Here is a 12,668-nt window from a genome sequence, read left to right as displayed (position 1 = left end):
AAACAAACTGCCTGCCCCCAGAAGTTAAAAACAAAGCAACAAGTGAGTTTCTTTGGTGGTCCCCACAGACTCTGTTTATGGAGCTGTCACAGGGATCATATTGTTGGAAAATATGTTAATAAAAAAAAAAATGCAGGTTAAGGTTTCATGGGTTTTTTTAAGGCAATAAGGCAGCTATCAAATTTGCTTTATTTTTAGCTAACCGAGGGGAAAAAGTTAAATGATGTGCTTAAATATAGTACTCTGTAATCTGAGTTCCACCACTTTGGGTAATGATCTGTTTCTGTTTGCTGGATCTGATGATTTAACTAAGATTCTTCAACTAGGGTTTAAAACTTGTTGTGGAGTCCCAGTAACTCCATATAAATTACTTTTCAGCATTAGGAGTGTCAGTACCACATAATCCACTGCAAAGTTTAGTCTGTGCTATGTACAGGCATCCATCAAAATTTCCACAGTAGTAGCCCAGGGAGGAATTGATGTGCCTTTTGCTCAACCTTTTGAAAGTTTAGAAGAGTGGAAGCAGGTCAGGAGTAGGAGGTGCAGTGAGTGTGTGGGGGTTTGTTGGGGGCAATCACTGTGTGTTCCCTTCGGGAAAAGCAAATCCTCTTCTCTGAACTTGTCACTTTTCAGCCCTGCCACGGGGTAATCTCAGCTGAGATACAGACACATATGCAGAGCTGCCCTGCCATCTGAATAACCATTAATAGTTTTTCTAGAATACAGAGTTTGGTGTTAATTAGGTGCAGATTAAGTTATGATAATCACATTGGAAAGAAGCTGGAAATGGAGATGGCTAAAAATGAGATCATAATTTCTAAATTAATTACATTGTATGGGTTTAACTTAATCTTTTCAGTGCTAGCAGTTCAGTTTTTAAAGAACTTAGAGTTCTTTCTGAATTTTTTATCACCTTAGTTTATATTACTGGAAAGTAAGTGCAAATAATGTCTCCAGACAAAGTGTTGCAGTTCAGTCCCAGCATATGTCATTATATAAATGAGAAAAGGAGTTCCAGGATGCATCATCCACATTCCACAGTACTAAAACAAGCAAATTGCTTTCCCTTATTTTGGCAAATATTTTTAACTCCCATGAGAGAGGAAGTTAAACAATTTTAATTTTGCAAAAATTCAGTAAGATGAGATGTGAAATTTTAAAGGATAAAAGTTTTTGCTACTTTTTGCACTAGTAGCTTATCTGTGAGCAAGCCATGACCTGGATGAGCCATAGATCCACTAAAGTGTTTTAAGTTCAAAAGGAGGAAATAAATCTCTAATATAATGACACACCTTCTTTTTTCTTTATTTTTAGACTCAAATTCAAAACATTCAAAAGGAACTTTTAAAATAACGGGAAACATCAAAGACTGTCAATTGACCTTGTTCAGTAGTTCTTAATAGTGACTCACTGGTGAACATTTGGAGATAATTTGCTATCTGTGGATATGAAACTGAATCATAAATCCTAGAGTTCAGAGGAAAAGCAGCACAGTATAAATGTAAATGTTTAATCCTTCCTCTGAAGAATCAGAAGGCTTCAGAGTGGTCAAGATGTGATGAAATAAAGTAGAAGAGAGTGTGCATTGAAAAGCAAAAAGATTAAATCTATCTTCTGTTGCTTGGGAAAATATTTTTCTTGGAGTATTGCTGAAGTTAAGGCATAATTGTAGCATTATTTCTGCTTGCTGCACATGTTGGCTGGTGGGGCTTTTGTGTGTATTCTTACATCCAACTTCACTTTTCCAGTTAATGACTGAGTAAGGATGCTAAATAATGGTGAAAAATATTGCAGAAGTATTTTCAAGTGATAGTCAAGCAAATATTGTCAAAACAATTTTTTGCAGTTAGGGAGCTGTGTTGAAAAGCAGAGAATTTATTCATCTCCTGACAGAATGGTTGAGGTTTTTTCTTTTTTTTTATTAGATGTGTCCGTGTTAAAATAAATAAATTTGAAACAAATTGCTTAATGCTTTTAAAGCCTTTTTTACTTCATTTATTTCACATGTTGGGTGACATCTACTGTGTCAACCAGGAATCCATTCTGCCTTGTCCAAGTTTGTCCCTTTTAGCTGTCAGCAGAGCCTCTCATTAAGCGTAGTGGAAATCTGATTTTCCTGTTGCTGGATTGATGGGTGCAATGTTTATTCCAGCAGCAGCACAGCCTTGCTGGACAGGGATCAGGAGGTTCTTTGCTCTGTACATTCTTTTAAGTTTGCAGGAAAGACAGTGTAACACTGTTAATCAGTTTTAAAATACAGTAAAAGTACCTGATCCAACTCCCTGACTTTCAGAACTGGTCCATAAGCAAGCAGATGGGTAAACAATAGTGAATTAGTAATCTGTTCTGCAGAATACACCTGAATCTTGGATATGCCAGTGTTTTATAAAAATAATTTTTCATCTGTGAGTATTTCAGTTTATACTGAAAGAAATGAGACACTGTGGTTCGCAGTCTTTGGGCCTTCCTAATAAACTATTTTTTAAGAACAATTCCAAAAATCATATGTATAAGTTGAACTGGAAGCTGCATCCTGAGCAGTTGTATTATTGTCACGGTAACTTCATGCTCCCTTAGTAAATGGTCTTAGAAATCTGCTGATCATTGTATATCAATCTACTTACAACATAACTTATCTTTTGACAGAAAATTAAATTTTTAGCATTAGTGAATGCTCGAGTGCCTGAAAACAAATTCCACTGCAAGCAGAAATGTGAATCCGATGACACTGCAAAAATAAAATTCATTTGTAATAAAGTACAAAAATAATTAAAATAGGCCATAAATTCTCAAGTGTACTGGCAGTACAGGGGATGTTATGACAGCAAATATTCAGTATTATATCACTTTATTTGAGGCTTTATGTGCACTTTTCCTTTAGAAAATGGGTCTAGTAATTATCAGTGCACAGTAAACAAAGGTCTTATTCTACCTCAGTATATGCTGCTTTTGTGTCCTTGCCCTCACAGTATGGTTAAAAGAGCATCAGTGCAGCCACACAAGAGCTTTTGTTCCATCTTCAGCCATGTGGAATGCATATGCCAGGGCCCTGAGGTTAAAAAAAAAAAGGAATAAAAAAAGAGGGAGAAAAAGAAAAAAAAATAGAATTGGGGTTTGTTCAGGACTCATGGCATTTGGTCATTTCTGGGAGAGAGGTCTTTGATCTGGGAGGCTGGAAGGAGGAAAGTGGAAATGTTTTAGACACAGTACAGTGCTTGCAAAAGCCACATGAAAACCTTCTTTGTAGCTTTAGCCTTTTCAGAGATGGGCAGCTTCCTTATTGCACAGAGTTCCTCAGAAGCATGGTTTTTAGAGAACTTTTAACAATATTTGTTGGCTGATATAAGACATAAAAATTAATGTGGATGGGATACAAAGAGCCTTTCAAAGTGATGATTTATTTAAATTTAAACTTTATGGATAATGTTTGAAACAGGGAAAAAATCTTTTGGAGTCTAGAAGATGCTTGGTTATTTAATGCAAAGAAACTCTATCAAAGGAACACTTATAGTTACAGGCTATTTGGCTTTGGGAATTGAATTTTTCCTACTGAGATATTTTGTCTAACATCCAAAAATTTGCTTTAATTACCTAGGAAATGCAGTCAACTCAGAACTTAGAATCTAAACATAGCATAAGATAAAGACAGAGGGAAGAGATGAGATGCAGCCTCACTCCCCCCTCTCAGTGCATATGAAAAGAACAGCTTTAGGGCTTTTTTTGACTTGCCTGATTTTCAGCCCATTTGCATACATCTGTGTAGAAACCAGCAAGATGAGCCTCTTTTAAAAATTTTCTGCCATTCTCTAAATTAATAAGTTAAACAGTAGCACATTCAAGCTACCCCAGCAACCCATAGTTTTCTGCTGTTTTTTAGTCTAAGTGGCTTCAGCAGCACAAGGGAACATTCTCTGAACATTACATGTCCCATCCACCTGCTACCTGCTTTAAATTGTGTTGGCTGATTCCCCACCAGCCTTACAATATTTTATGGTGTTACATTGCCTCCGTGTTGCAGTATTTTTATTCATTGTAGGATAACAATGGGGTTTTGTTTCATCTAAAAATATCCCAGAACTTTACTAAACTATTTTCAGCCCTGCGATACTGAGCACAAATAAATCATCTCATTGAGGTGATGCTCAGCAGCATCTCCAGCAGTGCCCATCAGTCAGCAGAGGGATTTGTGCTCCCATCCTGAGGCAGGACACTTGATGGATGCAGCAGATAGTTTTGTGAGCTGGAATGTCTCTGGGACAGGGTCAAAGCAGCATGTGATAGTTGATTGTGTCCCTTGATGTCCAGTGACTCTGCTTTGAACAAAGCCCAGATTATGGTCCCTGAAACCTCCACAGACTGTTGCAAATCAAGGGCCTGTGTTAAAGGGGAAAAAAACCCCAAAGTAATTTTTTCGCTGTTGACACTTTTATTTTAGAAAAGGAATCTCTCAATTTTCTCTTGGTATCATCACTAGTTCTTTATATCAAAGATTTGATAATGTGTCACTCCTCAGCACAAACTTTTAAGGTTTCTGGTGCTCACAGCTGCCATTCAAGTGGGTGACAGCTGAAGACATTCAGTATATTTTAAGATGGACACACGTTTGGGGAGGGATCACTCAAAATATCTGCACTAGGTGGTATTTAGAACTCTCGTGTACAATAAAACTATTCAGTAATAAAGAAGGGTTTGTATTGCTCATTGTTGTAGTAGGGAATGAGAAGAGATCAGTATTCCAAGTAGAATTTCTGAATAGAAATATCATGGAAATTATTTTAATTTTTATTCTGTAATCTGGTCAATATTACAAAGGGGACAGAAGCTGTGCCCATATCTGCAGTTACCCTTATATTTCTGCCAGCTAAGGTAACTGATAAAAATGGGAAGTCAGAATTAGTCAATATTAGTATTGTCTTGCTGTAGCTGATGCAGACAAATGCTTGTTTATCTTAGTCTCTCTAAAGTACTCATGAAAGTTTAACAAGTTGGGAGGCACACAGATTGTGTTTTTCATGGTGCAGTTTGTCTGGGTCGCAGCTCTCCCATCCTGGGCAGAGGCTTTCAGACTCTGTTCTCCTTCTTTGTGCTTTGCACTAAACACAGAAACCTTTTCCTGCCCTAGTGTCTCAAAGGGCACGGGAGTGACAGATGAGTTGGGCTGCCCAGCTGATCCTACACATCAGTTTTCTTGCTAGTCCAAAACTCAGACCTATTTAGTTTAGTTTGGTGTCTTTTGAAACGTCTCTCATTAGTATGTTTTTCACTTCATTTAATAGCAGACAGTTTTACCACTGACTAGACCTTGCTAATAAGCAAAATTCTAATTTCTGAGAATTCTTCCTAGAAACCTAAATTTTCCCTTTTAATTTTCTAAGCAAAGTAAAATAGTTCCATACTGATATGCTTCTATCTAGAGGTATCTTAATAGATTTCTAGTCCATGAAGGCATTACTTAATCATGCTGTACTTGCTTCTTTTGACTACCAGCCATGAATATTTCAAGAGCAATAATGCAAGCAGAACACCTCCAGATGTATTGATCATTTATTGCAGCCACAATTTTTGATGTCTAACATTCTGCAGTTTAATGCTTTGTGCTTTCCTGGGCTCTGTAATTCACTGCATCACACACACTCGTTGCTGAATGACTGCACTTGTATTTGGTTAAGGCTAATGAATCCCAGCAAGGATCCCCCCTTGGAAGAGAAAGAGGGGGACACAGCACATTCTTGTGCCTGTCTTGCGCACTTTCCCAAAGATAGAGAAGCTGTGATTTCACTGACACGAGGCCAGTTAATGAAAGCAGGTTTGACCTTATGAACTTGAAGTATGCACTGAGGATTTGAAATCAATTGTCCCTTTGCTTCTTCAAACTGACTTCAGAGTTTGTCAATGTTAAAATTTAATTATTTATAATGGGATTTTCAGGGCTTCTGAAAGGGGGCTTTGTTTTGATTTAGTAATTTGAAATGCTTGCTTCTAAACAGCCTTTCAGCTCATCCATAATAAAACCATCGGCTGAAATTTTACAACTGAGAAGTACTAATTTATGTTTGCTTACATTGAGTCTGATTAGCTTATTTATAATTAAAGAGAATTGCATTGCTTATAATTGTCACCATGTCATCCTTTCTCCTCTTGACTTTTCTTGTTTTCTAAATCCAGATTTAGGTCGTTCTCGAGAACTCCAATATGTTTATGTGGATAACAATATTCACCTGAAAGGCCTCCCATCTTATCTGTATAATAAAGTCATTGGTTGCAGTGGGTAAGTATGAGTTAATTCAGATATCTTATGTACCTGTCCTTGTGAAACTTCTCCTGTGTGATACAACTAGTTATTTTTTGTGTGTCTGTGATTGATTCAGAGCTGATGTTACTTGGAGGGGATTACTGCCGCTCCTAGCTCTGTTTTATTTTTGTAATAAATCTTCAGTGTTAATTGCTGACTTTTGACTATTTTAGTATTAAGGCATAACAGTGAAGCTACTCTGAAAGAATTTGTAATAATAATGTAAGGCCTAGAGCTGTATTTAAAAGTTGGCCAAAAGTGTAGGCTTCACAGGGTTTCCAGAACTAAAGAATGAACAAAATAATTTTTAATATATTGCAGCACCTCTTTGTTTTTAAGTGCTCACATTTGTGTAAATTGTGGGTCATATCTTGAAAAGTCATTTGCAGTTCCTTCGATCATTTTACATCCCAGTATCAGCTTCTTGTAGGTCTTGGTACCTACTAACTAAAGGGACTTTTTTTAGGAGTTATGGATTGACAGGTTTATTTTTACATGTGGATTTTAAAAATATCCTGGGCTGTCTCATGTTTGTGGTTAGAATGCAAGAAAAAAAGTGTCTGTGTAGGACACTGGCTTAATTCTTTCTGCCCTGACACTGGCATAAATTAGGATCAGCACCGCTGATGAATGGAGCCTTACTGGTGTAAAACTGATCAGAAGAGGATTGTCCCCATTACCATCTAATTATAAATTTCTGGTATGCTCACTCTCAGCAGATCTCGCATTAAATATAAATTCCCTCTCTACAGCCTGCACTCTGCTGCAGTATGGGAGATGCTGAGTCTTGGCATTTTAAGGTTTTTCTAATATTCCCGTGTCAGCTGGTTGGTGATATTTAAATACTTGCAGTTGGATTACAGTTCTGCTGAACTGTGTGACTTGCAAGCTTTTACTAATTTTGTTTTTCAGGAAAGATAAATTCTAGCTTTTTTTCTTTCAGAACTGATTGTAAATTGTTAGACAGACATTAAATTGACCTTAAATTTAACAGAATTGTATTGATTGTGACCAAAACCAGTAATGATAATGCAGGAGATGATCCTGCCTATTTCAGGTCGTTTTATACAACAACGTCCTTTTTTTGTTTGTTCTTGGTTTGTTGGATTTTTTTAAGTTTTCATCTTATACTCAGTTAAAATAATTTTATCTTTGCACTGACCTTTGTGAAGATCCTACCAGTTCTTTTTGCTGTTCTTACATGTACAGTGCTGGTGAGACCACCTGCTGGTATGATAAATCTAGTATAGAATTATGAAATTGAGTCTTAAAAATCTAGTATGGAACAGACTAAAGGAATTGCAAGTTTTGCAATGAAATTGATTCTTGTAATGCCTCTGTGGAATGAAAAGTGATTTTCTTCCTTAATAATGAATTGTAAAAAGAGAGAAATTTTAGTAAGAAAAATAATGTTTGTATTTGTACACCAAACAGAACCTTGTCTTTGTTGTAAAATTATCTTGAAAAATTACAGATTATTTTTAAGAAAAAATTTCAGTATGGGAAGAGCACATATATATTGTTAAGAAACCAAAGGTTTTATTTGATAATGTGCTGAGAGACTTTAAAATTGTGTAATAATGGTCATGTGAAGAATTTCTGTGTTCTTTCCAAGAAAGCATTAGTAACCAGGCTAAGGTTTTCATGGGTCAGGCAAGAGTTGAAGATCCAGGCTTTAGTGCTCTGTCTGGCCCTCCACTGGAGAATAAAATCTGACAAGCTGCTGTTACTGACATAAAGCTTGATTTCTGAAAATAGAATATAAATTGCCTTGTGTAAGTATTGAATCTCTGTCTGGGCATCCTGCAGTCAGACTGACTGAAAAAAGTCTTTTATATGAGAGGTGATGATCTCAGCACTCAAAATAAATTTTGATCTTATTTTTTGCAGATTGGATTTCATAGTCCCCACTTAGGGATCAGTCAGTCTTGTTGAAGGCAGCCAATAGGTGGTCTCAGTTTTTTTTTCCCCTGACTTATTTATCCACCAGGCTTCTTCTGCAGCTCCTGTTTTCCCCCAGCTGTTTAGACCATCCTCTATTCCAGTTTTTAACGTCCATGGATTTTGTGTGTGACGTTAACAGTCTCACCCTTTACATAAAGTAGACCAAATGTCCCAGCTCTGAACTGCAGAGGCTGTAGTGAGTTCATGGGTTTGTTCCTTAGTGAGGTTGGTAAGGGGTTATTCAGCTTGAAAATACAACATCATGGATTTATTTATTTATTGTGATAACTAACTCATTGGGAATGGATCGTTGGAATACTGGATCTCTGAATTCCCACTTATATTTTAGCCTCACTAATGGGTTGTGGGAAAGTATTAAATATTTAGCAAGAGACTTATTGACTTGCTTGCTGTTTGATGCTGTTCTCTTTTGGTTTCTCTGGGCTGTTTCTCCTTTAATCAGAAGAGATGAGATTCTTTGTTGTCAGAGGAGTACTATGAGATTTCTTTCACATCTGATAAGGTTGAGAGTAGTTACCTCCGTTTTAGGTTTAATATCTGGGAAGGCTGACAAATTTGTGTTTCTGTTCCATTTGTTAGGACTGGCCCTAACAAGTTGCTCTTGGCTTCAAATTTCAGTTGTCATAAACAATTCCAATTCCCTTGTTGACTTCCCCAACCTCTTAGTAGAATTTTCCTATGCGTGTCTCTCTGGTATGATCGCTTACAACAGGGATCACATAAAGAGTTATTATTTTTACTACAAGCTAAGTTTCTCTCCTTGGATCCAAATAACCTTCCCTTTCCATATATGATTTGGGAAGGGCAAGGCTAACAGACTTATTAGGATATCTTCCCACTACAGCATGGCTGTTGTTTTTATTTTTCCTTCATCTACCCACCCCAGTGCCCGCCAAGGGAACTCTGTGGGGAAAGTTGTAGTACAGAATCACCCAGTGGCACTTAAAATACTTTTTTGGGGGGCTGGAGTTTGCCTTGTGTGTTATGATTGAGAAATCCATGATTGTTTTCAGCTGCTTGATCCAAGACATAGAAAGCAAGCTGTTGGGTAGGAAACTGCTCCCCTCAGTAAAGCATTCACTAACAAGAGGCTAAAAGAGGTTGTCACATGGGAAGAGTGATGGGCACGTAGCATACTTGGTTCACCCCCTTGGGATTGTGTTCTCGTTTCTTTATGTTATTTGATGAGTAATTCCTCCAAATGTCCCATGTCTAGCACATCACAGAAGGTGGGAATCTAGAAATACAGAATCATAGAATAGTTTGGGAAGGGACCTTTAAAGGTCAACCCCACCATGCACTGCTCTCTGCAAGGAATCCTTGAGGGGTGCTGAAGTGAGAACAGTATCAGATTGACTTTGGGTTGGTCATCTGGGTTTCCCCTTAAAGTTATTTTTATTATTTTTTTTCTAACCGCTTTCTAAATGTCTTGTGTCCTTCTAGTTGTGGTTCTCCAATTCAAGTATCAGAGGTGAAACTGCTCTCTTTTTCATCAGGCCGGTTAACTGTGTTCCTGCCAGCAGAGGTGAAATCTATAGGGACAGAAACAGATCATGTGCTGCCTTTGCAAGAACTGGCCATGAGGACCCTCTATAACACCTACTACAGGTTTTTGAAAGGTACGAAATTTCTGCTTCCTTCAGATTACAGAAAGTGAGAGCATTTTCTGGCAGTGAGAGGGACATTTCTAATAGTTCTTCAAAGGCTTGGGCAAGGATTTATATTTTAAAAGATTTATTTAATCAAATTATGTTTGAAATGCTGCATTAGAACAAAAATGTCCAATATCAAAAACCAGAGTTCCAAAGACTATTTCTGAGGTCAAGTGGTGCTTGTAAATGGTTTCTTACTTGAAGCCTGTATGAAGAAGAATGCTTTTTTTTTCAGGAGAAACTCTTTAATGGAAGTAGGAGATGAGAAATACAGTTCCTGAGGCAAGATCAGATGCATCAGCCAACAATGCAGCTCCTTGCCAGGCTGCACACTCCTAAACTGGCAGACTTGTTATACATAAGGCAGAAGAAACGCGAGCAGCCCTCGGCCATTTCAGCACAGCGTGACAGCTGAGCTGCTTTAGTTCTGCCCCAATTCAGGCTCTCTGCTCTAAAGTGGCCCTTGGCTCATCTGGTTCTGCATCATGCAATCACATGAGTTAGCAATATCTGATGATAACCTGCAGATCCTCTCAGATCTGGATGTGTTGTGACTCCCCACTGTTGATGCTATCTTGGGAATTCTCAGCTTTAAAGGTCAGAGGAGAAAGCGGAAGAGTGGAGAGTTCCAGTGGGAAGATTAGAGGGGTTATGGAAAGAGTCTCTTGTGCCTTGGCCACTGGAGTAAATCCTCACTGCTTTGCCAGGGAAAGTGTACAAGGAGATCTGTCTTTTCTCACACACTTGTGATTTGCACAGTCATTTCTGGAATCCAGCTGTGTGGATGTGGTTCCTGAAGATGCCAGTGAAGTTTGGTTTGGGAATGGGAAGGTGATACTGCAGTCAGTTTAAGGACTGGTTTGCAAACAGTTTTGTGTAAGGCTGTGAGGATTACACCTATTTTCAGCCAAGATGCAGAAAAAGATGGGTTTATATATCCATATACACACACCCATAGATATATCCTATTCTGAGTGACCTTATTAAAGACTGTGGCCATTACCACTGCAACACTTGAGTTTCGGTGAGCAGGAGCAGTGCCTGTGTCAGACAGGTGTACGATAGTGCTGTGCTGGGGAAGCAGGTGGCACATCTGATTAAAGTAGCAGATTTCATCTGTCACTGCCTAAATTTGCAGTTTCAAGAGTGCTGTTAAATACTTGGCAGCTGCTGGGGAAGTGACAGGAGTGACTGGACTACTTTTCCTCAAAGTGTGACCTTTCCTTTCTGACGCAAGCGTCCTGTTTGTCCCCTCCTTGGGGCTGTTGTGGTACATTGTGTCTGGGCTTCAACCTTGCAGTGTTTGAAAGCTGAAACCAGTGTGATACCGTAAAACTGATTTATCAGGTACTGCATCTTGTCTTGATTACTCAGCACCTAAACTCACTCACCTGTCTTGGCTGTCTCTCAGTTTCTAGATGGAGATTAGTATGTGGGGTTTTATTTATAAAGCACCGTGTGGCTTGGGCCAGGCCTGGGAAAATGATGGCTCTTTCCCAGGAAATGACTCTGGAGTCCCTTTTGGTGAAAATTATGGCATTTTGTAGGCTGTGGGGGAACACTTAACAGATGAGGAATGTATTGATCTTTTTAGAGTGGTCTCTTTGGTTGGACCTGTGAGAATTATGCTGGGTTGGATTGAATTTCAAGTCATTCCAAATACTGCAAATCCCTTTTTGCTGATGGTGGAGTTTGGGCTTTGTAGTGAGGTTAGCTGTCCTGCTGACATATTGGTTGCTGAAATATTTTACTAAAATACTACTGATGTCCTTTTCATAATGTTGTATTGTTACTAGTTACTAAACATCTGTCTAGGTCATCTCTGTGTCTAAAAATCCTTCATGATCTTTTAATCCTTTCTGATGTTTGCTCAAGCTATAGTATTTTCACCTGGGTATTTTAGTCCAGTTAAACTTATGCCCACAGATGCTAAACTTGTCCATTTAACTTCAAGTTCTTGAATTTAGACATGGAAAGCACTATGTGCCTCACTGTAATTGTGGGAATTTGAATTACCTCATTGTTGTTTTGACAAAACCTTAAGAATGTGAGGCAGCTGTTTTCTGAATTGTTCATGGATCATGCTTGTGTTTGACTTTATAATGCAATCGTTTTATTATAAATATTTTTTGTTTCTTTTCTAGATTTAAACTTTCTGACTCCAATCTCACTACCCAAAAGCCTCTTGGAATTGCTGCACTGTCCCTTGGGACACTGCCACCGCTGCAGCCAGCCTATGTTTACCATTGTCTACCCAAAGCTCTTTCCCTTGAGGGAAACTCCAATGGCAGGATTGCATCGAGGGTAATTATACAGGAAATTACACTGGGGTTTCATTTAGGAAGAAGAACACTTTATGGAACAAAGCATATTCTTAACAATTTTTTTTTTAAAACTTAGTATTTCATATCCAAAGTCCCTGGCCTGTGATTGCATGTGTAAGTTGACAAATATTTTATTCATGAGTCAACCAAAATACTGCTGTTAGACTGTTAAAAGGGTCTTCAGATAAGCTTGTCTCAGCCTGGTGTAAGACAGGAAGGGGTTTGGATAGGATGGGATTGAGCTGTTTGTGGTAGTGCAGCACATGCCTGGCACTTCTGTGCCCTGGGAAGGAAGTGGTACCTAACACCAGTAATTGCCATGATGGTCTCAACCCTGACTTCAGATTGCCACCACCAAATGAAAAGTGCTTCAGGATCAAAAATGGAAAAAAGCTCTAAAGCTGCAGCTTAATTAAAATGTTCTGCAGTAAAATA

General features: G+C 38.3%; 1 protein-coding gene across 8 annotated transcripts in view; it reads left to right on the top strand.

Annotated features, from left to right (window-relative positions):
• The window catches only part of LRRC28 (leucine rich repeat containing 28), a 55,214-nt gene that overhangs the window by 32,063 nt on the left and 10,483 nt on the right, over positions 1 to 12,668 (top strand). For all 8 annotated transcript variants that reach the window (XR_015275962.1, XR_015275964.1, XR_015275963.1 and 5 more), the window contains 3 exons: positions 6,166 to 6,268; positions 9,701 to 9,876; positions 12,054 to 12,213. Coding sequence is in view for 3 of the 8 variants with exons in the window: in XM_086849587.1 (XP_086705713.1) it covers positions 6,166 to 6,268; positions 9,701 to 9,876; positions 12,054 to 12,213 (439 nt within the window). In the remaining 5 variants the exon portion in view is untranslated. The remainder of the gene's footprint in view (positions 1 to 6,165; positions 6,269 to 9,700; positions 9,877 to 12,053; positions 12,214 to 12,668) is intronic.

The sequence above is a fragment of the Cyanistes caeruleus genome, chromosome 13 (genome assembly GCF_971803275.1).
Source record: "Cyanistes caeruleus chromosome 13, bCyaCae1.hap1.1, whole genome shotgun sequence".
Classification (NCBI taxonomy): Eukaryota; Metazoa; Chordata; class Aves; order Passeriformes; family Paridae; genus Cyanistes; species Cyanistes caeruleus.
Note: the sequence above shows the minus strand (reverse complement) of the source record. Positions and strands in the feature narration are given on the sequence as shown.